Source organism: Hyaena hyaena, unplaced genomic scaffold (assembly GCF_003009895.1).
Source record: "Hyaena hyaena isolate Hyena2069 unplaced genomic scaffold, ASM300989v1 scaffold_392, whole genome shotgun sequence".
NCBI lineage: Eukaryota > Metazoa > Chordata > Mammalia > Carnivora > Hyaenidae > Hyaena > Hyaena hyaena.
In genome coordinates, this window is record NW_024081017.1 from 1,551,415 (window position 1) to 1,579,372 (window position 27,958).

Consider the following 27,958-nt stretch of genomic DNA (forward strand, 5'->3'; position numbering starts at 1 on the left):
TTATAAATATATGTTATCTCTTATCTATTATACATAATATTTATATAATATATAAATATATGGAAAGAAGGAGGGACAGAGGGAGAAGGAGAATCTTAAGCAAGCTTCATGCTCAGCATGGAGCCCGACACGGGGCTCCATCCCATAACCATGAGATCATGACCTGAGCTGAAATCAAGAGTTACACGCTCAGGTGATGGAGCCACCCAGGTGCCCCCCCATGAGATTTTTTAAAGTTTGAGTTAATCTGTGCTGAACACCCATATAAGTGCTATTGTTATGGAGAATTCACCCTAACACCTCCCTCCACTTCCTTCACTGCCGTCTGGTTTGACACCTCGGGCCACCCTCACTGAGGGCTGAGAGTCCTGGAAGATTGTGCGTTCATGATTGTGTCCTGTGACCACAAGTGTGTATGTATGTGTGTCTATCATGTTGGGGTGTTCGAGTGGGGGAGTTCTCATGCATGTCTGCAGTATCCCAAAACTTGAGCAAAGGTGTGCAGGTGTGTGTGTGTGGCTGTTCGGCTGTGGATCAGGAATGGTCCCTGTCTGTGTCAGTGTGAGCCAGGCCGGTCTGGGCACTGCTGCGAGTCCTCAGTGTCCACATGTCAGTAGCTGCATGTGCACCTGTAATGGTACAGCCTTCTGGATGTTTGTGATTCTGTGTGTGTGGGAGGGTGTGGAATTTGTCCCACATCTCTCTGGGACACGCAGGGGCGTTTCCCAATTTCTGTGATCATGCCCATTGCATAACGTGTATGTGATTGCATCTGAACACTGGCCGGCCATTGACCGTGATGCCACGTGTGTCCCTGACTTATGGATGAATAACTGATTGCGTCCCACTGTCAAGAGACATGTGTATGTGTGACACCCCATCTGTCTCTCTGGGTGTGACTGTATGAGTCTCTGACCCTGTGTGTACATGACTGTGCTCATGACACCCCGTGTATCTCTGGCTGTTTGTGACTGTGTGACTATGTCGAGTCTGGGACAGTCTCTGACGTTCAGCAACTCCACATGTGTGGTTGTGTCCAACGGTTGGTGTGTGTCTGTAACATCCCGTGTGTCTCTGACTTGTGTGGGTGTGCTTGTCTCCTACCACTGGTATGTCAGTGACACTATATGACACTGTGTCCGTATAGGGCGCTGGGTGGCTCAGTTGAGCATCCAACTTCGGCTCAGGTCATGATCTCACAGTTGGTGGGTTCAAGCCCCATGTCAGGCTCTGTGCTGACAGCTTGGAGCCTGGAGGCTGCTTCAGATGGTCTGTCTCCCTCTCTCCCATTCTCTCTCTGCTCCTCCCCCACTTGCAGTCTGTCTGTCTGTCTGTCTCTCTCTCAAAAATAAATAAACATTAAAAAACACACACACTGTGACTATGATTGTGCGTCAGTTTTGGCCAATTCTGTGACTGCACGGGGCTGTGTCTGTGTTCCTGTGTGTGTGACAATGGCATGTCTCAATGCCTTTCTCTGGGTATGACTGCCCACCCACCACAGTGGAGGCTGTCCCTGTGTTTGTAGGTATCTCTGTGTTTGACCGTGTGCCCCCCAGTTCCCAGGGTCTACCCTTGGCTGGCGGTACCCCCAAAGGTGTGAGCGATGCAGTGCCTGGGTCCCTGGATTTATACTTCTCTTCCCGTGTGTGCAGCAGGCCTGTGATCCCGGATAATCCCCTTGCCTCGGGTCATGGCGACATTGGAGATGGTGCAGCTGGCATCCTCCCCACTGGCTGTGGGAGCTGGGTAGTTGGGCAGAGGCAGCACTTGGGGAGGAGACTTGGCCACAGCGCAATGATCACCCCAGCCCATCCCTGTGGCACCCCTTCTGGGGGTCCAGCCTCTGACTTGGTCTCGCACCAGATGAGCTTCTGGGTGCTCAACCAGCGAGTTTTCATCAGCCTCTGGCTCCGACTTGGACGAGCAAATGCCTCCAGGAGGACTTCAGGTCGTGGGGGGCGGAGCCAGTAGGGCGGGGGCGGGGGCAGAAGGGCGGGGCGACCTAACTCTCCAGATGTGTGTTCATCCTCTTCTCCGTTGCGATCAGCGCTCTCCGCAGGTACAACCTGCTTTCCCGGGAGACCGTCGACATCAATGGCACTCTGTGACAGTCAGCAGGCCCAGAGGGACGTTCTCCATTTCACTCTCACCCCTACTCTGCACCCCTGCGGGTGGGGGAACTGGCAGCATAGGGGAGTGGGGTGGACACTGCTGAGGATGACCGGGTGAGGGAGGGACCTCTTCAGGAAGGTTCGCAGATTGAGCTTGGCCCAGCTAAGGGGGTTCATTGTCCAGCCCGCTGTCTCTCTCTGCCCCAGCCCAGGGCAGAGGTTGACCCGGGGCCTTGACCGCTCCATGCTGGGCCCCCAGCCGCCCTGTCCACAGCTGTCCAGGCTTCAGTGGGCCCCTTGCTCACCTCACCCCATGGACTGTGGCTGATGTCTCGGGTTACCGGCCCTAAGGTAGACGGGGTCCAGCTGGGTGGGACCCCAGGGTCCCAGTCACACAATCCCTGGCACACTTCTGACCCCTGCTCCCTCCAGGCTCGGTGGAAATTCTCCACAAACCAGGATCAGATTCCCGTGTTACCACGCAGTTTCTCTCCTCGGCTTCTTCTGCTTCATGTAAAGAACCCCTTGGGGCACCTGGGTGGCTCAGTCAGTTGAGCATCTGACTTCAGCTCAGGTCGTGATCTCGCAGTTCGTGGGTTCAAGCCCTGCGACAGGCTCTGAGCTGTCAGCACAGCTTTGGAGCCTGCTTTGGATTCTGTGTCTCCCTCTCTCTCTCTCTGCTCCTGCCTGCTCACTCTCTCTCTCTCTCTCTCTCTCTCAAAAATAGATAAATATATATTTTTTAAACTAAGAAAAAAAAGAACCCTGGATGCACCTCTCCCCTTCCCCACACCTGCATGGATTGACCGTCTCCTGTGGGCTCAGTTCCTCTAAGCTCTGTGAGGACAGGGGGATTTTGTTTGTTGTGTGTAGGGTCCCCAGCTGTAGGGACAGGCCCTGGAACATGGTAGGTGCTCAATAGATGTTAGTCACAACAATGAATAAATTAATGGATGAATGTACCAATTTAAACCAACGGTCCCGGTGACAGCCCCACGTAGCTTCCCTTCCGGGTGCCTGACTAATTCCCCTGCCACTGCCTCTCCCCATCTTCTCCCAGCCCCAGGGCAGTCTGCGTTACTTCGCTGCTCAAAGCCCTTTGCTAATTTTGGGTGCTTGCGTTTGGAGACACATGGGGACCTTCCCGGTCTGCTGCATTCCTCTCTCCTTCCCTCAACCTCCAATCCTCCAACTCACTTGTCCACAGTTGGTTCCTGAGTACGGTGAGCTGCCCCTGAAACTCACTAGTAGCCTCACTGAATGGTGTGGCTTTGGGCGATGTAGCTGGCGTCCTTGTGATGCCATTCTAAAATTCCAGGGGAGTTGACCTTGGCTATGCTGGTCCTGGGCATCCGCAACACGCTATGGATGTACCACTTCACCCTGTCCAAGGCGGAGGCAGGGGGACCCTTGTGACCCAGAGCAAACAGTGGGAAATGATTGAAGAGATCTCACAGATCTTCCCTCAGTACTGCTGGAGACTTGGACCCTGGGCCAGAATGGGGGCGGGGTGGGGCGGTTGTGCATAGGAACCCGAGGCTTTTCCCATCCCACCATGAGAAGGCTCAGATTCACTCAACAGGAATGTATTGAGGGCTGCCTTTATAACAGCACTGTTCTGAGCATTGAGGAAGAGCAGTAAGCACAAAAAATTCCTGGCCTTGGAGAGCTGGCATTCTAACTGGGACCCAAAGACCCTTGTCCTATAAAAGCATTTTCCAACTACTTGCAGCTTGGAAAAAAATTAAGTGCAATGTCAAAACTGTTGAAGATATAATTGTGGCTGCCATCTTGTTAACGTTAATCTATTCTGAACTTGGAACAACGACCCATGTAATTAACCAAAAAGTGTAGTCCCGTCTTGCTTGTGCATAGAGTCTGGTTCTCTGTGTCCCATGTATAATTTAAGTATTTAGATTTATGCCTTCTGTCATTCTGCCAGCTCGAACAAACCATCAAAATACACTCGTTAATCCAACAAATATGTATATGTGTTTAAAAACAAATACACGCTACATGCTAGATCTGGAAGGAAATGCAAAATTAATTTGAGAACAGGTAGAGAAATTTAAGTTCTCCATGTGCTTAGATTTTTCCAAGGAAGGATATATTTTTATGAAGTTAAAATGTAAAATGTTACATGTGACTAACAAAATGGTTGACATTAATAAAGAAATTTTATTTTATTTTTTTAAAAAAAATTTAATATTTATTTTTGAGAGAGAGAGTGAGCATGAGTGGGGGAGGGGGGAGAGAGAGAGAGAGAGAGAGAGAGAGGGACACACAGAATCCAAAGCAGTCTCCAGACTCCAAGCTGTCAGCAAAGAGACAGATGCAGGGTTCGAACTCACAAACTATGAGATTATGACCTGGGCCGAAGTCGGACGCTTAACCAACCAAGCCACCCAGGTGCCCCAATAAGGAAATTTTAAAAAGAAATATTTTATAGCTTGAGCTATGTGATGATTACACGAGTATATATGTGAAAATTCATTGAGCTTTCCATTACGATTTGTACATTTTACCATATGTAATGGCTCCGTTTAAAAGTTTTAAAACAGGGGGGTGCCTGGGTGGCTCAGTCGGTTAAGCGTCCCACTTCTGCTCAGGTCATGGCCTCACAGTTCATGAGCTCAAGCCTAGCTTCGGGATTCTCTGTCTCTCCCTCTCTGCACCTCATGGGATTCTCTCTCCGTCTCCACCCCTCACTCACTCATGCTCTCTCTCTCCCAAAAAACATAAGTACACATATAAAAATAAAAGTTGTAAAACATGATGATTAATTCATTGAGATAAGTTGCACATCTTTCTATATGTACAATATATTTTGAAAGTCTAAACAAGCGTTGGTGAGGATTTGAAGAAAGTGAAACAGTCGTATACTGCTGGTGGGAATTTAAACTGGTTCAGCCACTAAGGAAAATAATATGGCAGTTCCTCAAAATTAAAAATAGACTTACCATATGATTCCGTTTCTGGGTCTATAGAAAAAAGAATTGGGGGGCGCCTGGGTGGCTTAGTCGGTTAAGCGTCCGACTTTCGCTTAGGTCATGATCTCGCGGTTCGTGGTTCGAGCCCCGCGTCGGGCTCTGTGCTGACTGCCAGCTCAGAGCCTGGAGTCTGTTTCAGTCTGTGACACCCTCTCTCTCTCTGACCCTCCCCTGCTCACGCTGTCTCTCTCAGTCTCCTAGAAATAAATAAAACATTAAAAAAAAAAAAAGAATTGGAAGCAGGGACTTGAAGAGAGAGTTATACACCATGTTCATGGCAGCATGGTTCACAATAGCAAAAGGAACCTAAGTGTCCGTGGATAGACGGACAGATAAGTGAATGTGGTATACACATCCAATGGAATATTATTCAGCCTTAAAAATTAAGGAAATTCTGATATATGGTACAATATGGATGAACCTTGAGGACATTGTGCTAAGTGAAATAAACCAGTTGCAAAAAGACGAATACCGTATTATTCCATTTATAGGGGATCCCTAGAACAGACAAATAGAGACAGGAAGTAGAACGGTGTGTGCCAGCAGCCAAAAGGAAGAGAGAATGGGCACTTCGTGTTATTTGGAAAGTTTCCCTTTTGGAAGACTGAAAACAGTTCTCGTGATGGATGGTGGTGTGGGTTGCATTAATAATATGAATGTACTTAATAACACAGAATTGTACATTTAAAAATGGTAAATGTTATGTCGTACATATTCTACAAGTTTTTAAAAGTCTACTTAAAAAAAAAAGACAAGTGATAAAAGATGAGGTCCGATTGGAGTAGGGCGGCTCCTAGGCTCCCCTGGAAAGCGCCAGTTCAAGGCTATTAACCTAAGTAGCACATAAAATGGGGGGCTTGGCAGTAACAGAGGCTCTAGGCAAGGACAGTTAGTTATTCACCTCCGCAAAAGCCATATCTGCAGTTCCCGATTCTCTGTAAGCCAAGGCACTGCCATGTGGACAGGATACTCAGAGCCACACATAAGCGGCCTGGAAGGCTCTGCGCAGCCGTGGTATGAAGGTTCCTGTGATTGGCCAGGCTGGGAGGCGAGCCAGCCAATCAACTACTGGTACAAGGGGCTTTGCACCCTCCCTCCCCAGCACGTTGACAGCCACGTGGGCGCTGCTGGGAGCGCACTTGAGCCCAGCTCTGCGCAGGCGCAGTTTGCTCTGCTCAGCTTGGAGGTGTGTGAGGGCACGCGTGGGTGGCAGAGTTGTCAGCGACCTGGCCACTGCCTTCAGGGCGCCCAGTGTCTCTTCTCTTGAGGCAGTTATGGCTATTATTTTCTTGTTTATCCTTACAGAAGGAGTGGATTCAAACACAGGTCTGTACATAGTTTTGGGTTTTGTTTTGTGTTTTTTTTTTTGTATTTATTAACACAGCACAACAGTATGTGTGAAACCCCGATGCAGACTCTTTTACCCACCGTCCACAAAACAACCCTAGGAAAAATAGAAGCTTCACAGCGTTGGATCCTGGCAGACCGCACCTTAACCAAGGGATGGAAGTTAAAATCACCAGCAATGAGTCACGGTGACGTCATAGCCCCCTGATAGGAGAAGGGGACATCACCTCTCTGGTATCCTTCCCAGTAATGTGAAAACCTCAGTCCAATCAAGATAAACCAAGTTGAGAGACAGTCTACACAGCTACTAACAGTTCTCTTGAAGAGTGTCAAGGGCATGAACGACAAAGGACTGTCACTGAGTGGAGGAGTCTAAGGAGACATGACAATTAAATGCCAGGAGAGATCTTGGATTGGGTCCTGGAACAGAAAAGGAGGAGCAGAAAACCTGGAGAAATCCAGATCAAGTCTGTAGTGTATTAATAGTATTGTACCAAGGTTAAGTTCTTGGTTTTAATAAATGTACTATGGTTATGTAAGATGTTAACAGTAGGGACAGCAAGGTGAAGGGTATCGGGGAATGCTCTATGCTATTTTTGCAACTTTTCTGTAAGTCTAAAATTATCTAAAAGTAGAAAGTTAAAGAATAAACCTAGGAAGCAGGCGCTAACAATATGCCCATTTCCTGGAGGTGGAAACGGAATCACAGAGAAGTAAAGATCTCTACCCAAGGTTACATAGCCAGGAAGCAACAAGGCATGCCTCAAACTCATGGAATATGGATCCAGAGCCCCCTTCTCCCTACTCTTCTTCTTTTTTTAAAGTGGGCTCCATACCCAGCGCGGGTCCTAGACGTGGGGCTTGAACTCACAACCCTGAGATCAAGACCTGAGCTGAGATCAAGACCTGAACTGAGACCAAGAGTGGAATGCTTAAAGACTGAGCCACCCAGGCGCCCCCAGAGTAACTTGTTATTAAAAGGGCACGCAAGAAATGTTCTTTTCACACCTACACTTGCACTTCCTAGGTATATTCTAAAAAAGATTTTCTGGATCAGAAGATGTATTAGATAGCAGGATTCTCCAGAGAAACGGAATCAGTAGAATAGAGAGAAAGAGAGAGAGGTGAGGGGGTGTTATTATAAGGAAATGACTCACACAGTCATGGAGGCTAAGAAGTCCAAGATCTGCAGTTGGCAAGCTGGAGGCCCAGGAGAGCAGACGATGTAGTTCAAGTCCAAGTCTGAAGCTCTGAGAACCCAGAGAGCCAATCAATGTAAGTTCCAGTGTGAGAGCTGGCAGATTTGAGATCTATGAAGAGTTGGTGTTTCAGTTCCAGTCTGGAGGGAGGAAAAGACGGATGTCCCAGTTCAAAGCAGTCAGACAGGAGTTTAATTCTTACGGGACAGAAGGTCAGCCTTTTTGTTCTGTCCAGGCCCCCGCCTGATCGAATGAGGCCCCTCCATATGGGGGAGGGCAATCTGCTTTCCTGTTAATAAATTCAAATATGAATCTTATCCAAACACACCCTCCCAGACACACCTAGAAGAATGTCTGACCAACCATCTGGATGCCCAATCGACTTGATATATGAAACTAACCACCGGAAAAGGTCAAGACACTTGACATTTTGGAAGATCTCAACAAACTGCCCCCATCCATCCACAATGTTTTTGCCGCCTCCCCAGCACTTGGTGGTGTTGGGTGTTCCGAATTTGGCCCATTGGGTAGTCACGGGTCCCCTTTTCCAAAAAGTTGCCCTTGTCAACCAGATGTTTCAGCCATGCCCATGGCCCAACCCCCTAGCTGGTCTTCTGGGGGAAGGTTGGGATGGAAACGCAAAGGAGAGCCCCAGCTCAACTGTCCTTAGTCCAGGAACTGCCTAAAAATGATATCCTTCGTTTGTGCATGCTCGAACACCAACATCTCAGACAAATGGGGTCTGAGTCCTGGCTCACCAACTTTAATTCCCTTTACCCAGTGAGCCTTTTTTGAGCGCCTGCTGTATGCAGGCACTGTACTGGGCACTGGAGCCAGAGCGGTGAACAAAAACAAGCCAAGCCCTGCCTCTGTGGACTTTTTATGCTCACAAGATGAGTTAGATGTTGAGCAAACAGAAGATGATACGAAAAAGAAGGCGGGGAAAGGAGATAGTGGTGCGGCTTTTATTGTTTTATTAAGATATAATTAATATCGATGTTTTATTAGTGTCAGGTATAAATGAGGGCTCTTAAAATGACTTTTTAGAAAGTTTATTTATTTATTTATTTTGAGAGAGAGAGAGAGAGAGTGTGAGTGGAGAGTGGCAGAGAGAGAGAGGGAGAGAGAGAATCCCAGGCAGGCTCCTCACTCTTAGTTCAGAGCCCAATGCGGGGCTTGATGCCACAAACCACGAGATCATGACCTGAGCCGAAGTCAAGAATCAGACGCTTAACAGATTGAGCCACTGAGGCGCCCCTAAAAAAGGACTTTTTAAAGTGAAAGTTTTTATGGAGGCAGACAGAGCAACTGTCCGGTGCAAATGCATGTGAACAATTCCCTCGTGCTCATCCTCTCAAAGTCAGTCTGGGTGATGCTTTTGTTTTAGAGCAGGTGGTCAGGGAGGGCCTCTCCAAAGTGGTGACATTTGAGCAGAGGAAGTGAGGGAGACGCCATGCAGGCATCTTTTGGAAATGTGGCTGCTGGAAGGGACTGCTAGCGCAAGGATCCTGAGGTGGGAGTGTGTTTGGGTGTTCAAGAAATACATTGCTGGCAGGGGGTTGGTGCCTGGGTGGCTCAGTTGGTTAAGTGTCTGACTCTGGATTTCAGCTTGGGTCATGATCTTGCGGTTTGTAGGTTTGAGCCCTGAGTCGGGCTCTGTGCTGGCAGCGCAGAGCTTGCTTGGGATTCTTTCTCTCTTTCTCTCTGCCCCCCGTCCCCCACCTCATGCTCTCGCTCTCTCTCAAAATAAACTTAAAAAAAAAAACATTTAGAAAAAAAGAAGTACGTGTTGAAGGATCTAGGAGCAGGTGGGGCAGCGTAACCCTAGGAGAGTGGCTTGGTCTCTTTGAAACTTGAGTTTCCTTATCTGTAAAATGGGTCTACAAGTTTCCACCCCAAGTTGGTGGCAGTGAGGATTAAGTGGGGTTGTGCCAGCATGACGCCTCGCATGGAGCAAACCCTCCAGAAACAGAAGACATTATTAACAACATCTTTTGCCTGTTTTCAGGGAGGGAAAGCTAGATGCGAGGGGGCTGGCATAGTGGGGGCGGCCCCGATAGGCAGGTGCTGGGCGAAGGGCGCTGCGACTCTGTCCCGGAGGCACACGAGTACAGAGTTGTGGGCTTTGATTTTTAGATGGCCATGAGAGTCAGGAAGGTTCTAGGGGACTCCAAAGATTAAGGAGGGGCAGAGTTTTTCTTTCATAGCTGTCCCGATCCCTTAGGGGCAACACCATTTCTTAGAAGATCCCACCCTTCATTTAGTTGGGAAACTGACGCACAGAGGGCCTGGGGCCTGAGAAACTCCAGACACGAGCTGAGAAGGGGTCTGTGCACTTGGCAGCCAGGGATGGGGGAGTCCATTGGGGCTGGGGCCTCCGGAAGGAATCAGCCCCCTCTCTCTTTACCTCTATGCCATCAACGAGACAAGAGACACAGGGAAGGACAGAAACGACAGACATCGAGTGAGAGAAACAAGTGATCTAGAAAGGTGAAACAGAGACCCAGAGATGGAGAGAGACAGAGGAACAGAGAGACACACAGAGAGAGAGAGAGAGAGACTGGCAGATCCATAGACAAAGACCTAAAAAGACTAGGCGAGGTAGAGACGGACTTACTGCAACCCAAAGACCGAGCGAGAGATAACAGACGCAGACCTAGAATCAGAGGGACAGGGCAGACCCAGAAAGGGTCGCCCCCTAGGGAGACCCCGGGCTGCCCCGTCTGAGGACGCGCCAAGAGCTCCCTCACCCCGCCCCCGTCGTGCCTGGGCAGTGACTTCAGAGGCCCCGCGGATTCTATAAATGGCCAAACGGCTGAGGACCGGGGCGGGGCGGAGCCGGGTGAGTCAGCGCTTCGCGTCACCGCCGGCAGGGTCCCGCCGGGCCCCGCTCCCGCCCGCGCCCCTCCTGGGCCGCCAGGGGGCGCCAGCCGCCTGCTCCGCCGGGGCGCGCGTTCTCCCTGGCGCAGCAGCGACCCGTGGGCCGCGCGGGACCGCTCCGCGTGGGCAGGATCCCGGAAACTGCGCGTTCGAATCCTGGCTGCGTCACTCTCGTGCTGTGTAACGCCAGGCAGGCGGCGTCACGTCTCTGTCCTCGCACAGACCCCACGTCTGGAGGCTGTTGTAAGGAATGAGTTAACAGACCCAGTGCGCTTAGGATATACCAGGAGCTAATTGTTAGCGCATTTTATGTATTTTGGTCACCTTGCCTTTCGCATATTGGTTTATATCAGTGGTTCTCAAACAGGAAAGATCTGCCTTCCCTCCATACCCCCCTCCCTCCTGGGACATTTGGCAACGTCTGGAGACATTTCTGTTTGTCAAGACTAAGGGGGGTGCTACTGGCATTTAGTAGGTAGAGGCTGGCAATGCCGCCCCAGTTACTGTAAGGCCCAGGAGAGACTCTGGCCAGGATGATCCAGCCCTGTGGTCCCCAGTGCTGAGGTTGAGGAGCCCTGACTTAGCGCGGTAGCATGAGGGACGGGTTCAAATTCCGCTGTCGGACACCGTGTGACGCTCGAAAAGGGATTCCACACCCCATGCCTCAGTTTCCCCATCTGCAAAGTATGTACAATAACAGTATCTGGGAGCGACTGCGTGGCCCAGTCAGTTGAGTGTCTGACTCTTCATTGCAGCTCAGGTGGCCCGACTGTTGATGAGATAAAGTCCCACGGGGTGGTGGGGCGGGGGGGTTCTGCATGGACAGCGCCAACATGCTTGCAACTCTTTCTCCTTTGCTCTCTGCCCCTCCTCCACTCGTGCGTGGGCGTGCGCTCTCCCTCCCTCCCTCTCTCTCTCTCTCAAAAATAAATTCACTTAAAAAAAGTAACAGCATCCATTTCTGAGGGTGCCGTGACGCATGGGTCGGTGCATATACACGGGCTAACGTAAGCGCTGCTATCATATTAGCATAGCATAGCTGCCCCCTTAGCATGTGGCCAGCAAACTGCCCGTCCCATCAGGATATGGCAGGTTACTGAGCTGTCATCCAGGTGTCACTAAAATGGCCTTGCAGTAAGTGGCATGCTCTGGTCATGTCATCCTCCTCTGTGGTCTGGGGCTGAGATCTGGCCCGACGGGGCTGTTTACCTGGGATCCCTCCAGGCCAGCCTGGCTGAGACAGGGAAACACAGGGGTGAGGGATGTCGGTGGCCTGAAACCTGCTACCACAGTCACCCCATGGCCAAGGCAACCCACGGGTCGACGGGAAGGCCAAGTCCAGGATCTCTGCTCCCCCAGATCCTTATGGGGGACCTGAGGGGACAGAAGTGGGGCACCAGATGATGAATGCAAATACTACTATTGCCTGAGTCCTTTCCCATGTCAGGCACTACACACGGGGCCTGTACTATCCGCTGGTCCATTTTACAGATGTGGCAACAGAGGGTCAGCTACAGACTCTCAGTGTCTGGACTTAACCCCAGGGTGGTGCCCACTAAGCTACCATGGGCTGCGGTCTTGCCTCAAGACTGGAGGGCCACAAGGAGAGATGACTTCAGAGACAAGGAGAGATGGCCTCGGTGAATGACACAAAGAGACTAGGTGACCGAGCCAGGCGTCCAAGGAGCAGTGGAGGGTAGGGAAGGGTGGGGAAAGCTTGATCTCTTAGGACCAAGCCCCCCCCAATAATAACCCAGGCCGCCCCCCTAGGTGGAAACAATGACGCAATCAGCTCCCAATACCAAGGCCCTGACATCACGTGGGGGGGAGAGGGGGGGTGGCCGAGGTGGGGGTGCCCCGCCCCTTGGCAGGCCCCTGCGGCCAATGGGACGGCCTTGGAAGAGGCCCGGGCCGCCTCCAGAGCTTCAAAAACGTGTGAGGAGGGAAGAGGTTGCAGACGGAGCCTTCAGCTGCTGCCTTGGTCCTCAGTGCCACTGTCACCGCTGCCCACCGCCCGCCAGCATGTCCTCTGCTCACTTCAACCGGGGCCCCGCCTATGGGTTGTCAGCTGAGGTCAAGAACAAGGTAGGGCCCCCTGCCTGGCCCATACACTCTGGCAGGCCAGAGGCCCCACTCTTGGGGTTCCCTGGACCCCCTCTTGCCTCTCCCATGTGACTCGGGACCAGAGGGGGGAAAGGACAAATACGGGGTACAGCCCGCCTTCCTCCCCATCCCAGGACCCTCAGAGACTGTTGGGGGAGGTGTAAAATGGGGGGCATGCGGGCAACCACAGGTAAACTGAGGCGGTCGGTCCCTTGTGAAGCCCCTACTTGATCAGAGCCTCCTATTAACCTGTCCCCTGTTTCTTTTGTATTCTTGGGGGGCCTGGGAAAGGACTTGATCCTCCTCACACCCGCCCCCATCTCAAAAAGAAACTAGGGCATGATTGAGAGCTGGGATTGTGGGGAAGTGAGGCCCAGAAAGTGTGGGGGGATCCTGAAGGGGGACGGAGACGGCTGCGAAGATTAGAGAGGGAGCCTTAGGAAAATGATGGGGGTGGGGGGAAGGGTCTCCTCGTTTTGATCTGGTAGAACATCCAGACATCACTTTTGTACTATGGATGGGTACACGGAGGTTCAGAGAGGAGAGACAAGTAGCTAGGGTTCTCAATAAGGGAGTCGCAGAGCTAGGATCCTGGCCTCGCCCCCCCACTCCCACGCACGCGCGCACACACACACGAATGGGGATCAGCTTCTCCAGGGCAGTGAACTTGAAGTCCCCAATTCACTGGAATGTTCCTCTGAGCGCTGCCAGCAGAGGAGTCCCAGCCCCATTTGACAGAGGGGAACACTGAGGCTCAGGGTGGCTTTTCTCAGTGTGCATCGAGGAAATGGAGAGCGGGGCTCGGATCCAGGTTCGGGGGATCCCGGCCGCTGGAGGAGGGGGCTGGTGGGGGGCGGGTGTTCGGGCCGCGAGCGATCCCAGCGCCGCCCCCTCCCCCCCAGCGCCGGCCCCAGAGCCGCGAGAAGCCGCCGCGCCATATAAGGCGGCCTCGGGGAGCCCGGCCCGCGGGGCCGCGCTATATAAGGGCCGGTTTGCTTTATAAAGCCGGGCTGGTGGGGAGGGGGGCGGCAGGGCCGGGGCCAGGTGAGGGGCCGCCCCCTCCCACCTCCTCCTCCCCCAGCAGAAGGGGCAGCTCCGTCCTCCAAAGTCCTGGAGCCTGTCGGGGCTGGGGCTGAAGGTTCTAGAGAAACAGAGGGGGCAGAGTGGGAGGGAGGGGGGAGAAGGCGAGGGACGCAGACAGATTCTGGGAGCCTGAGGCTTGAGAGGGACGGATGGAGAGGGTGAGCCAGGAGCGAGATAAGACCGAGACAGGGATGGAGAGGCCGAGAGAGGAGACAGACGATCCCTCCCCACCCCCACCAGAGGCAGGGAACCTAGAGCCGGAGACCAGAGCGACTGGCGAGGCAGAGATGGCCGCACCAGGCGCCCCACCCCCAAGACACGGAGGGATGGGGACAGGAAGACAGGGCCATGGAAGGACAGAGCTGGGGAGAAAGAGAGAGGGAGAGGGAGAGAGAGCGAGAGGGCGCGCAAGCACGGGGATGGGGGAGAAGGAGATATACAGCCACACGCATGGGGCCAGGGGTAAGGCAGGGATAAGCCCCCCCCCACCTCCACCCAGGGCTGGAGCCCAGGAGCCCAGGGCCTGGAGAGGCACTGAGGCAGACATGCAAGACAGAATAGTCCCCTGCAAGGCAGTACCCAGGGGCACCTTCCTTAGGACTCCTCCACCCCTGCCTGAGGCCCCCAGGCTCCCCGCAGGGGTGTGGGGGGCAGGGCCCCTGGGATGCTAAGCCCCAAGTTTGGCCTGGAGGGGGAACCAAGAGGCCAGGCACCGCCCCCCAGCTCTGAGTACCCCCTGCTCTCCACCCCCCCAGTCCGCATTCTCTGATGCCAAACCTCAGAATGTCCGGAATGGCCCCCTGGGCAGGTGCCGCCTCAGCCCTGGCCATCAGCCCACTTCAGCGTCTCCCCCACCCCACCCCATGGACGCTGGGGCAGAATTGCCTTAGTTGGGAAGGGGATGGGGAAGATCAGGCCTCGGGAACCTCACACGGGGTCCGGGACCCAAGGCTGCTCACTGCGTCCTCACCACTTCCTCTGCGCCCCCCCACCCCCAGCTGGCCCAGAAGTACGACCACCAGCGGGAGCAGGAGCTTCGAGAATGGATCGAGGGGGTGACAGGGCGCCGCATCGGCAACAACTTCATGGATGGCCTCAAAGACGGCATCATTCTTTGCGAGTGAGTGGAGCAGCCTCTGCCCGGGGCTGCCCCCCACCTGGGCATCCATCCCCGCCCCCTCAAGCCCTCCCCCAACTATGGAGTCAGAGCTGGGTCAGGGCACTTTATATCTGAGAGCTGGGAGTAGCAGTGGCAAATAAACATTGTGCCCATTTAACAGGGAAGAAAACTGAGGCTCGGGTAAAACACATCGCCCAGAGTCCCATGCTGTTCCAACAGAAGTGACTCCAGAATCTAGTCTGAATCACCAGGTAGACAGGGCAGGCCCGTTTATGGCCTCCGGAGTTTCAAGAAAGAAGGCAGAGCTAAAAGGCAAGAGGCAATACTCGCTGTCCATCACTGCCTTGGTGACATGAGAGAAACGTCACGGTGATTTCAGGAGGTCCCGATGTTCTACTCTCCTCGGAACTTAAATCAGCGAGAGAAATGAAAACCCACAAAGCTTCTAAGTTCTGGTTACAGATTCCACAGCAACATTAATGCTCAATAGGGCCCTGAGCCTGGTGGGGTCCCGTCTGCATCTCTGAATTTGACGCAGGGCAGGGTGACCATGATGGCCAGAGAGGGCCCTCGAGAAACTTCCTGAAGGTGCAGCCTTACCAAGATGCAGGTGCTGAAAAGATGGCAGATCTTGTTCTGTCACTAAGAACAAGGAATAGGCGAGCACCTTGGTGTCCCAACTCAGACAGGGTGGCTCGGATGTTAAAGAGAGCTGAGCCACCCACCCACTCAGTCCATTCATGCAGCGGGAATTTATGCAGCACCTGCTGTGTGCCAGGTCTAGGCACTGGGGTAGTGAACCAAACGGACTTGACTCCCAGCTCACACAGAGCTTGAGTCCTAGTGAGGGGAGATCGATCAAATAATCAATGAAATAATCACATACTTGCCTCAGGTGGGAGGCGCCATGGAAAAAAGTCTGATGGGGAAGGATGGGGGCCAGGGTGGGGAAAAGGGCGACTGCTTTGTACAGAATGGCCTGGAAGGTCTTTCTGAAGAGGTGACATTTGAGTGGAATCTTGGATGAAGTGAGGGAGGGACCTGGGAAGGCATCTGAGGGGAGAGTGGGCCAGGCGGGGTGGGCAGCTGTGCAAAGGCCCTGAGGTGGGAGCAAGTGAGCATAGTGTGTTCAAGGAACAGCCAAGAGAGATAGGAGGAGGTGGAAGGAGTTAGCTGCGGGGGCAGGGGACACACTTTTAGTCATGCTCACTATTAGGATCTTGATTCTGAAGGGAAACCACAGGACAGCTCTAAGCTGGAAGTAACTGGAATTATTTTTGAAAAGCCCATTCTCGGGGCGCCTGGGTGGCTTAGTCGGTTAAGCGTCCGACTTTCGCTTAGGTCATGATCTCGCAGTTCGTGGGTTCGAGCCCCGAATCGGGCTCTGTGCTGACTGCCAGCTCAGAGCCTGGAGCCTGTTTCAGAGTCTGTGACTCCCTCTCTCTCTGACCCTCCTCTGCTCACGCTGTCTCTCTCTCTCCTAGAAATAAATAAAAAACATAAAAAAAAAAAGAAAAGCCCATTCTCGCTACAAGATGAAGGGTCTACAGGAGATGTGGTGGAAGCTGGGAGCCCCAGGAGAGGCTCAGAGCAGGATGGAGGTGGCAAGGAGCTGTGGGCTTCTAGATGTCTTTAGAAGCAGAGCCAAAGGACTTGCTGAGTGCTTGGGTGTGGGAAGAGGAGAAAGGAATAGAAAAAAGAGTCAAAGGCAAGTCTGAGGGCTTGGCCCGAGCACCTAGACGGCTGTGTTTACTGAGCGTGGGAGGATGGAGGGAGTTGAGTTGGGGAAAATGGGTGTCAGGAGGCAGGGGTGGGGTGCATTGGACTTGAGATGCCACATAGGGGGCTGGATTGGGGAGTGAGGGGCCCGGCCGCACAGAGATATTGGGGAGCTGTTGGCATATCCGTGGCATTTATAGTCAAGAGACCGCAGGAGGTCAAGGAGGTGAGTGTGGCCAGAGAAGGGAAGTCCAAGGCCGAGCTGCAGGCTTTCCCCAGTGCAGACGCCCAGAAAGGACGAGGAGACTGAAAAGCAGTTGCCGGAGGCACTTGAGTGGCTCAGGCAGTTAAGCGGTTAAGCATCTGACTTCGGCTCAGGTCATGATCTCACGGTTCGTGGGTTCGAACCCCGCATCGGGCTCTGTACTGGCAGCTCAGAGCCTGGAGCCTGTTTCAGATTCTGCGTCTCCCTCTCTCTCTGCCCCTCCCCTGCTCATGCCCTGGCTCTCTGTCTCAAAAATAAATAAACTATTTTAAAAAAAGAAAGGTGGTTGTCTGGAGGCATAGTCACAGCAGGGGACTCCTGCATGCCTGGGATGAGGGGACTTCCTGCTAGAGACCCGAGCCCCCGAGGTTGATTTCCCATCTTCCCATCTCAGTCCTGCCTGGGTGTGCAGGGGTGGATCGGTGGGGGCCGCAGCTGAGCTGCCTGCCGTGGGGACCAGCAGCATTGCCCACTGGCTGTCATCCTGACCCCTTACCCCGCGGGGCTGGCCTCACCTTTCTCACTGCCTCCCCGGCTCCTTTTAGGTTTATCAATAAACTCCAGCCAGGCTCTGTGAAGAAGGTCAATGAGTCGACCCAAAATTGGCACCAGGTGAGCCGAGCCTTTTTGGTTTTTTTTAACTCAACCCCTGGCCCCCTGCCCCTCAGCGCCCCGCCCCCCAAACCCTGCCTCCTTCCACTGAGCGGTGCCTGTTCCCCTCCAGCTGGAAAACATCGGCAACTTCATCAAGGCCATCACCAAGTATGGGGTGAAGCCCCACGACATCTTCGAGGCCAACGACCTGTTTGAGAACACCAACCACACCCAGGTGCAGTCCACTCTCCTGGCCTTGGCCAGCATGGTGAGTGTGGCCGAAGGGTGGGCGTGGGGCAGGGGGCCTGTGCAGGGTCTGGGTTGGGATGTAAGTGGGGGGACCACTCATGCCCAGGCCCAGCAGGGGTGGGAGGGGGAGAGAGGTGCTAACTGGGGACTATGTGGCCCTGAGGCTCCCGTGTCAGTCTGGCTCCCTTCGCCCTCCCCAGGCCAAGACGAAAGGGAATAAAGTGAACGTAGGGGTGAAGTATGCAGAGAAGCAGGAACGGAGATTTGAGCCAGAGAAGCTAAGAGAAGGACGGAATATCATTGGGCTCCAGGTACTGTCCCTTCTTCACCCGGGTCTTCCTGATGAGATGGACGGGGAGGTCAAGGAGGCCAGGAGGGCACCCCGATCCCTGCAAGCCTTGGAGCACAGGATATTTGGCCTTCCCTCAGATGCTCACGGGGCACTGTGCTTGGCATTCAATGCCTCTAAGCACTGGGTACCACTATCATTACACTCTATCCAGATGAGGAAACTGGGGCCTGGAGGAACTGCCTCATTTGCCAGGATTGCCCACGTGATATGTGGCTGGGCTGGGGCTTGAACCCTGGAAGCTGGGCCCTGGTGCTCTGAGCCACCTACAGGTCACGTGGCCTGCCTTTTCTGGGCCTCGGCATCCAGTCCGGAGCCTGAGAGCAGAAGCAGGTTGTCTCCGTAGAGGGCCGTGCGAGGGTCCGCGGACATGTCCTGTCTCGTGTCCCCGGGTGAGAGGCCCCTGTGACTCTGGTTCTCCTTCCTAGATGGGCACCAACAAGTTTGCCAGCCAGCAGGGCATGACGGCCTACGGCACCCGGCGCCACCTGTACGACCCCAAGCTGGGCACAGACCAGCCGCTGGACCAGGCCACCATCAGCCTGCAGATGGGCAGCAACAAGGGGGCCAGCCAGGTGTGTGGGAGGGGCCCGCGGGGGAGGGTGGCGGCGGGGTGGCTCGCGCGCGCCCTTCTCAGTCCCCGCGGTCTGACGCCTCTGCCCTCCACAGGCCGGCATGACTGCACCCGGGACCAAGCGACAGATCTTCGAGCCCGGGCTGGGCATGGAGCACTGTGACACGCTCAACGTCAGCCTGCAGATGGGCAGCAACAAGGGGGCCTCGCAGCGGGGCATGACGGTGTACGGGCTGCCGCGCCAGGTCTACGACCCCAAGTACTGCCTGACACCCGAGTACCCGGAGCTGGGCGAGCCTGCCCACAACCACCACGCGCACAACTACTACAACTCTGCCTAGGGCCCCGGGCCCCCCACCCCGCCTTCCCCCCAAGGAGGCTGGCTGCTGCTCTCGGCAGGGCCGAGCCGGCCCTGTCGACCCTCCCCTGCATGGCGTCCTCCAGCCCCCCCCCCCGCCCCTGGCACCTGCCTACAGGGTTAGCGTTTGGTGAGGGGGGGGCAAACTGGGGGGCTTGCGGGGGAGGGGAGGGGGCCCTTCTCCCTGGAGCGCTGCAGGATCCAACATCGAGCCGGGTGTTTCCCAACAGTACCCAAAGGATGCACTGAGCAAAAGTACCCCGGCTGTCCCCCCCCACCCACCCCCTCACAAGTGGTTCCCCCCCAGGACAAGAAGTACCCCCCCAAGCAAGAGCCCAGGCTCGGCCTGCCCCCGCCCCATCCCCGCAGCAGGAGCAAACTGCATGCCCAGAGTCCCAGCGGACACACGCGGTTTGGTTTGCAGCGACTGGCATACGTGGATGTGACAGCGGCGTTTGTAACGCGAGCACTTTCTTTTTATATTTCACTGGAGCACAATAAACGGCTGTAAAATCATGGACTCAGGGGCTGCTCTTTGCCCGCGTGGCTCTTGCACACATGCGAACAGCCTTGCTCAGAGACGCTCCATCTCCCGCACGCACATCTGCACAGGCACACATACTCACACCGCAGGATACACACACAGAGTGTGCTACCACTTGGCGGGACCCGCGACGGGCACGCACACGCAGAGTCTGCACACGTGCACTACATTGTGTGTGGCGTGCACACATTCCCCTTTCACAGATACACGCGTGCAGTACACGCTCCCATTCGGGACACATAAATGGACACCCTTACACACAATATCCACATGGGTGTGCTCAGCACCCATGTGCCTTTCTGGGAAGTCGGGGGGGGGGGGGCGTGTGAAAAAGTGCCCAGGCACTGGGACAGGCTAGATGGGGTGTGAACCACACACTTCTGCTTCTCACAAGCTGGCTGACTTGGGGCAAATCATTTGCCCTCCCAAGTCTTGTTTTCCCAACACAAAAATGAGGCCACAGAGCCTTCTGGGGACATGGGGAAGCTGAAATGATAGCCCTGGACAGGGGAGGGCATTTGGCATTGACCAATGGACACGGTCGAGCCGGGTCCTTGAGGCCCCAGTGGGCAGGCGGAACCCTTCAGCCTTGGATTGTGGGGAGGTGGGAGGGGACGAGGCAGTGGGGGAGGATGGGGACTGTAGGGACCCGGTTCCTTTGTAGCCTGGCACAGAGCCGGCGAGTGGCTGCCCTGCACGGCTGCCCTGTGCGCCCAGCTGACTCTCCGCCCTCTTCTTAGGGCCAATTCCCGAGCCTAGCCTGCCAGCCAGGGCCCTCGAGAGTGTGACAGCCCCAACCTCTCCACGTTCCAGAGGGGACCCTGTCCTCCCAGCGATGTGGGCCCAGCCGTCCTGCCTGCAAGGCACCACCTGTCAGAGTTCCAAGGAGGGCAGGCAGCCCTGTGAGGGGTCAGGGTGGCGGGTGGTTACAGAACAGCGGCGCCCCCTCCCTACCCGCAGCAGGGGGCGAAGCTGAAACAAGGGGACTTGCGGGGACAGAAAACCCGCGCGCGCACAGACGCACACAGCCCCTGGGGCCTCGTAAAAGGGATTCCAGGCGCTCTTGGCGTGGCTAGTGCACGTCTCGCTCCCCCAGGGCCTGCGTGGGGAAGCTATGCCGAGGAGGATCCGTGCCTGGCCCAGGGCCCTGCCTCCTCGAGAAAACAGCACCATATTAGCACTTGGCCTGAGTGACTGGGGCGGGCTGGCCCTGGGAGCCAGAGGAATGAGCCCCCTTTCTGCTGGACCCGATGGTACACCCCGTCCGGGCACCTGTCCACCACTCTGTGCGTGCCCACTGGCTCCTGCCTGGGCCAGGGGACTCTACCTGGGACCTTGGAGGGGGGAGGTGACAGCGCCACAGGAGGGGCAGGGCAGGACACGGTGGGCCTCAGGGCGGGGTTGGAGGAACATGCCAGACCCGGTGGCTGGGCCTAGTGACCAGGGCTTCTGGCCAGCTCAGCATCTTGCTTGGCAGTTCACACCCCGAACTGCCCCGAGTGGGTCCCAGAGTCACTCAAACCGTGCCAGGCACTGGGCTAGGCCCTTGCAGTCTCAGCATGGCCCTGGAAGGTTCTATCATGCTTCCTGCTATACCAGCGAGGAATGCAAAGCACAGGTCAGCTGCTGCCCAGACTCAAGGCCAGGTGCAGGTGCTGATGGGCCCTGGGCTGCCAGAGCGTCAGGACCTGCATACCTGTAAACCATCTGAGGGCACCGTCCGTCAGCCAGGGTCAGATGCATTTTTTCCAAAACCAAGCAGTTCACTCAATTCTAAAATGACCTAGAGGGGCCCCTGGGTGGCTTAGTCGGTTAAGCGTCTGACTTTCGCTTAGGTCATGATCTCGCGGTTCATGGGTTCGAGCCCCGCGTCGGGCTCTGTGCTGACTGCCGGCTCAGAGCCTGGAGCCTGCTTCAGTCTGTGACTCCCTCTCTCTCTGGCCCTCCCCTGCTCACGCTGTCTCTATAACTCCTAGAAATAAATAAAACATTAAAAAATTTTAAAAAAATAAAATAAAAAATAAATAAATAAAATGACCTAGAGACGGTGTCGGATCGCACAAGGGCTGTCTTAGGAGATTGTCCCTCCCCCTAAGGGCTAATTCCAAGTCCAGCTTATCACCTGTGCTTCTGACTGACCAAGGATAATAGGGATTCCCATGGCCACCTCGTCCGATTTGATTAATTTACTAGAGTGGCTCACAGAATGCAGAAACACTGTGTTTTATTTTTTATTTATTTTTTAATATCTTTATTTTGAGAGGCAGAGACAGAGCGAGTGGGGGAGGCTCTCTCTGATCTGGGGCAGAGAGAGAAGGAGACACAGAATCGGAAACAGGCTCCAGGCTCTGAGGTGTCAGCACAGAGCCTGACGCAGGGCTCGAACCCATGGACGTGAGATCATGACCTGAGCCAAAGTTGGAAGCTTAACTAACTGAGCCAGCCAGGCGCCCCACATTGTGTTTTATTAGAGTGCCGGTTTATTAGAAAAGAACCTAAATCAAAGCAGCCTGATGGTTGCTCAGACCCAAATCTGGAGAAGGGGCAGAGCTCCCACGCCCTCTCGGGCACCCCACTCCCCCTGCACTATCACAGCTTCACTGATCCCCAGGCTCATCAGATCTTGTTGAAGTTGTTACACAGCTTAAGCTGTACCCCCCCCCTTTCCCTTCCTCGGAGATCGGGGGAGTTACTGAGGCTCCCACTCCGTAATCACGGTCCTTCCGGTGACCAGGCTGATCTGGGGCCCCACAGCAAGCAGCATGAACTCAGGTGAGATCCAAGCAGGCTCTGCTGACCGAGCAAAGACCCCACCGTCCAGGAAATTCCCCCGGTTTGAGGAGCTGTGCCAGGAACCAGGGACAGAGATCAGAGTGCACTATAGTCCCCCAGCATCTGGACCCACCTCCAGCCTTCAGAGACCCCCCTCCATCACCCTCGGCAAAAGGTCCCTTTTGTGGACCCTTACTCTCCTACAGCGCTGTCACCATGCGGCCCCGGGGAAGCAGGGACCTGTCCCCTCAGCCTGGACCCTGGGCCGTGACGCCAGGCCTCTCGGGTTCAAGGCCCAACTCTGCAGCTTTCTGGCTCTGGGCCCCAATTCCTCACCTGTGAGCCTGGGGCACCTACCTCACAGGCACCTTGGGGTGGGGATGGGGGCAGGGCAGGCGAGCCTGAGAGCCGCTTCTGGCACAGGGGGGCCCTTGAGTGTCACTTCTTCCATCAGACGGTCCCCCAGGAGCCTTCTCTGGTCACCCTGACCCAACCCCTGACCCCACCCCGGGCTCCACTGGCCCCATTTCCTGCTGTGCCTGTAAGTGCCTGGCCAGATGTCTGTGGGTTCACCTGCGTTCCTCGGGCCCGGCACCGCCACGGGTTCACCCCAAATGTCTGCCGCATGGACACAATGGGACAGTTTGAAGGACTAACCAAACCCCATTTCCAATGGCCCGCCAGGACACCTCTGAGTGCCTCAGTTTCCTCTTCGCCCTCACCGAACCCCTGGGCCTGATCCAGAACCCAGGAAATCACAAAGAAGCAGGAGTTTGCATCAGCTGCTTTATTCAGGGGCTCATGACCTACTCCCATCCCCGACCCAGCTCCTCCCTTCTCTACAAAAGCAACTAAACACGGACAGGGGCTATTCTACCAGGGCCCGGCCAAGGGGCCCGTGGCTTTGAATCCCAGGCCACAGGCATTAGAAGGCAGGGAAGGGGGAGGGGCAGTCCAGTTCACAGGGGCAAGGTGCTGGTGAGGTGGGCGGGGAGGCTGGAGAGCCCCAAGGCAGCCTCCGCTGGGCTTGTCCTTGCCCCCAACGTCAGAACACGGCCCCAAGGAGGAGCAGAAGCAAGGTAAAGGCTTTCTGAGCCTGAGGAAGGCCCTTCAGGCCCCTAGGGGGCCCCACCAGCCTGCCTCAACTCCAGTCCGTGCCCACAGGCACACTGCCACAGCCACGCTTGCAGCCACACACACTCACACCCACACCCACTCCATGCACACAGAGGGCTTCGAAGGCCCTGGACCCACACCCCGGACCCTGGAATGTCTCTGGATTGGTATCCAGTGGGGCAGGTCCCTGGCAGGCGGGACCGCCGCGGGAGTGGGTCTTCGGCATGGCTACTGATTGGCTGCCTCGCAGGCGTCTATCCAATCGCTGTACACGTCCACTGGTTCCGACAGATCTAGGCCGATGAGGTCAAGGGCAACTGGTGGCATCAGACCTGTTCCCTGTACACAACCCTCTCAATGGTGTTGGCCAGATCTCCGCCCTTCCGCACCCTGCGTAAGCCAGGTTAGTGCCTAATCACCAGGGGGCAGCCACCATCCTGAGCCAAGAGGAGCGGAGCCAAGAGGAGCGGAGCCTGGAGCCATTCTCCCCATCCCCACCCCCTGCCCGCCCCTGGCCAGGTGCCCTGGAGCAGCCCACTCTGCCTTGGCTGCCCCCCCACCCATCCACCCCGCTTCTGGGCAGAAGCCTGGTTCCCAAGGATACATGTGATGGGTGTCTGGAATTCCTCTAGGCACACGGTACACGAGATGGCCCCGGTGTTGCGGGCTCGGTCCCTGGAACAGGACAGGGCGGAGGGGCTGGTGAGTAAAGGGGCCTGTGTCTGTGGGCAATGATCCCCCTAAGTGGGGGGGTCTGGGGGAGAAAGGGGCACGGTGGGACCAGGGAGGGGCCCCGTGCCCCACTCACATTTTCACGTCACAAGACTTCTCATGGTTGCAGAAGGGGCAGGTGAACTGGGTCTCTAAGGTGCCTGTCATCTTCTTCTTGGGGGGTGGCTTCCGTTTGGACTTTCTGCGCCCCATGTCTGTAGGAGGGCAAACCTGGGGTGGGAGTGGGGGGGACAGAAGTCAGCAACTCAGGGGACCCACAGAGCCCTCCAGCTCGATGCTCTCAGCAGCAGGCTGGGGAACAGGCCCCGCCTGAGGCGTGAGGCTCCCAGTCCCCGGGCAGACGACAATCCAGGCACCCTTGGGAGGGGGGCGGGGGGGGGATGGGAGCAGCCTCTGGCATCAGGTGGCCCCAGCTCTCATCATGGCCCTCCACTTACTGGGGAGCCCGGCAGGTGACTCAAGCTCTCTGTGCCTCAGTGTTCCATCAGTAAAACAGATGAGGCTGCTACTGCAGAGGGGTCTGTGGCTGCCATGACAAACAGTAAGTGAAGAGCTGAGCATGGGACCCGCCCAGCCATCCTCGGCACCCACGCAGGACGCCACCATTCCTGCTGAGGAGGACACAAGACTCCCACTGACCAGCTGCGCAGGGATGGGCGGAGCCTAAGTGCCCAGAAGCTGGTGGATTTTAGGAGCAGCTGTCCCTCAGAGGAACATGCAAGTGGCACCCCGGAGGAATGACACTCAACGGATCTGACAGATCTTCCAGAGGAGCCCCCTGGGCTAACTCTCCACAGACAAGAGGCTTGCGGGCAGAGACGTGGGGACAAGCATTTCCGGTAGAGAAATGCCACACACCAAGACTGAAGACAGGTGTCTGAGGGCCCCGGCCAGCGTTGGGGGACCACGTGGGGCAAGCTGCGCCTGGGCAGGAGGAAGAAAAAGGATGAAATCGTTGCCTTTAGAAGGCACGGAGTGGGGCGGGTCAGAGCTGTGGGTGCAGATGAAGTCAGAACCAGAGCAGGGCTGTTCAGGACGGAGGGATGGCGGCAGGTGAGAGGGCGAGTGTGGCCGGAGAAGGGACCGGGATGACACCTGAGGTGCCGGGGGACAGACAGGGTGGGTAGGGGAAGGTGGCATCATTCTCTGATGTCCAACGCACCGGAAGAATAAGCTGTTGGGGAAAACTATGGACTCACGTACCAGAGGCACATCTAGGGACAGGTGTCCTGGAGGCAGGGAACTCCCACACCAGACACTGAGCTCAGGGTTCTCCGATCACTGGACCTGGGAGCGCCATCTCCAGGTCCCCTCCCCGCTCCCCTTCGCCCCTACACCCCACCTGTGTGGCTCTTCCTCCATGACCTGCGAGGCCAGCAGCCTGCCGGAATACAGACCAGCATTTCACTCCTTTCTAGCAATCTCTCTCCTATGTCTCATCCTCATTCTTAACTCAGGGTGTTCCCAATTCTCTGAGTAAGCCCAAGTGGTCGGGGGGCGCATCGGCAAGCCCCCAGGACCACCCACCCTGCCTGCCTTCTTTGCTCTGGAAGAATGTCCGCGCTCCCCGCCGAAACCATGTGTCACCTTTCCTTGGATCACAACATTGCATTTTCTCTCTCCACTAGATCGCGAACGAACATGGTTATTAAAGACATCGTGAAAAACAGCCACCTCTTCGTTCTGTGGGCGTTTCTAGAAGAGCTGCCTGCACTCCCAGGCTTCATGTCCTCCGGTTCTCCGTCCCCAGCCTCCTCAGGGCCACTGGACGCACTGGCCCCTCCTCTCACCCTTCCCACGCGGCTCTCAGGGCCCTGCACTCTGCCCCAGCCTCACTGGTGGGGTCTTTCAGTTTCTGCTGCGGCTGCTCTTCCCCAGCCCCGGCCCCGACTTCTGTGCCGATACGGGGACCCACAAGCTCAATCTTTGGGCACCTCTTCCTCTGGGTTCACCTCCGTGGAGATCTCGCCCAGCCTCAGGGCTTCACACGCCTCCTCTACACTGATGCTTCCCGACCCACCACCCTCAACGTTTCCTCTCCATTGCAGACTGGCTCGTCTAACTGTCCCGGCTACACCTTCACCGGATGCTCACACACGTTTTCAACATAACCCGTCCAAAACCAAGCTGCTGACACCTCAACAGGCCCTTTCTGTCTTCCCCAGCTCAGCAGATAGCAAATCCATCTTTCCACAAACCTTGGACCCCTCCTCGATCCTTTCCACCCTCTTTCACATCCCTCATCTGATCTTGATCCTGCTGCTCTACCTCTAAAAGACATCCAGAATCTGCCCGCTTCTCGCCAAAGCCGGGGTCTGAGTCGTCCCCCCACCCCCCGCCCCGTTCCTGGTCATTTTCACAACAGCCTCTCTATTGGTCTCGCAGCTCCTACCCCACCCACCTCCCTCCAAATGTCCATTCCACGACGGCAGGGATTCGTGTCTTTTCTTCGGATTCCCAGTGCCTACAGCTGCTACTGTCACAGAGCTGACACTCAACAACCAATGCCGGGCCCTCCGCTAACCACAGCAATGCTGCGCCTGCGCTCAAGGGGGCAAAGTGGCTATTCTGTGGAATTTCTGGCAGAAGATGGCAGACCCTTAACAATTTAATAGGAGAAATCATTTCAATTGCCAGTAACTACTAGGAGGTGAATCAGTCGGGGCTAAGTGAGTGAGCCCGGGGCCACTTCACCTAGGAGCGGGGAGGGAAGGGCCCTCTGGGTAAAAGTCGTTTAAGCTGAGGCCTGAATGAGGAGAGAAGGCGACAGTGCCAAACAGTTCAGGCTGATGGAACAGCAACTGCAAAGGCTCGGAGGCAGAAGCAGCTCCCCCCTCGCCCCGGAAAGAGCAAGAAGATTGGTCCAGCTGAAGCTCAAGAAGCAATGGGGAGAAACGGTATGAGATGGGACCGCAGAGGAAAGCAGCCAGAACCCCTCCCCCAAACGTAGCCAGTTCTATGACCCATGCCTCACCTGCTCCGGGCAGTGTTGTTTCCCCAAAGCCTGGCCCTGGGTCTCACCTGTAACAGAGTCGCCTGCGGGGTGCCCAGAAATGCAGATTTCTAACCTCACTTCAGATCTGCCCTTAGTGCAATGTAGTGTTAATGGGGGTTACGATTTACCCACTGCTGAATCCACAGCGCGCACGGTGCCTGGAACGCATTAAGCGCTCCGTAACTACTTGTTGAATGAAAAGGCAAGTCTCCTGAATCTGAATGTATGGATGCGCCCCAGAATCTCATTTTACCCGGCGTCTACAGCACCCCCAACCCCACACCATAAAAGGAGTCTAGCCTGTACACAAAGCTCCAGGGGTCCTGCCTCCCTATGGCGAACTAAGTCCAAGCGCGCCAAAGCGGCGTGGAAAAGGGATCGGTCCCCAACCCTGCCGAGCCTCGAAAGGCGGAGGGTGGGCGGTGCCTCCAAGCTCACCGAGGCTTCGGTGTCGCCTCCCGCCCTCCGCCTGCGGGAGCCAGGCCTGCGAGGGGCCGCGCTTAGAGAACTTGGGTCCGAGGGAGTCCAGCTCCCCGGCCGGCCACCCCCCAACCCTGAGGTCCTCGACGCCTCCTCTAGGATCCCGTGAGCGGGCCCCCCGCCCCAACATACAACCAGTAGAAGATCGCCCAGTCCCGCCTGGTCCCAACGTCCGTCCCTGCGAACAGTCACCTACACTTGCCTCCCCTCGTTGCGACGGCCTCGTTCACCCGGGAGACAGTGGCTTCCGGCTCCAGCCGGAAGCGGAAACCCCTTTCTTCCTCTTACCCGCGGCCGGGAACGCCCCACGAAGAGGCTCCGCCTTCTCCAGCCTCTTCTCTGTGCACATGCGTACTCGCACAGCCCACCAGGCAG

At 55.6% G+C, this 27,958-nt stretch overlaps 2 protein-coding genes across 6 annotated transcripts; one reads left to right on the top strand and one right to left on the bottom strand.

Moving 5' to 3' along the window:
• Positions 1 to 12,501: 12,501 nt before the first annotated feature.
• On the top strand, positions 12,502 to 19,464 carry CNN1 (calponin 1). Of its 2 annotated transcripts, none has more exons than XM_039250994.1 (7): positions 12,502 to 12,615; positions 14,715 to 14,836; positions 17,366 to 17,432; positions 17,545 to 17,682; positions 17,864 to 17,974; positions 18,441 to 18,587; positions 18,682 to 19,464. In XM_039250994.1, exons 1-7 carry the CDS (start codon positions 12,553 to 12,555, stop codon positions 18,925 to 18,927), a joined length of 894 nt encoding a protein of 297 aa, XP_039106925.1. In that variant the 5' UTR covers positions 12,502 to 12,552; the 3' UTR covers positions 18,928 to 19,464. The 2 variants fall into 2 exon arrangements, with proteins under 2 accessions (XP_039106925.1, XP_039106926.1); XM_039250995.1 differs by lacking the exon at positions 12,502 to 12,615 and adding an exon at positions 14,133 to 14,178.
• A 3,568-nt stretch (positions 19,465 to 23,032) lies between these two features.
• Positions 23,033 to 27,851, bottom strand: ELOF1 (elongation factor 1 homolog). Of its 4 annotated transcripts, none has more exons than XM_039250915.1 (4): positions 27,786 to 27,851; positions 24,185 to 24,318; positions 23,981 to 24,051; positions 23,033 to 23,669 (listed from the first exon to the last, which is right to left on the bottom strand). In XM_039250915.1, exons 2-4 carry the CDS (start codon positions 24,298 to 24,300, stop codon positions 23,605 to 23,607), a joined length of 252 nt encoding a protein of 83 aa, XP_039106846.1. In that variant the 5' UTR covers positions 24,301 to 24,318; positions 27,786 to 27,851; the 3' UTR covers positions 23,033 to 23,604. The 4 variants fall into 4 exon arrangements, with proteins under 4 accessions (XP_039106846.1, XP_039106844.1, XP_039106848.1 ...); XM_039250913.1 differs by having other exon boundaries at positions 27,780 to 27,851; XM_039250917.1 differs by having other exon boundaries at positions 27,776 to 27,838.
• Positions 27,852 to 27,958: the final 107 nt, after the last annotated feature.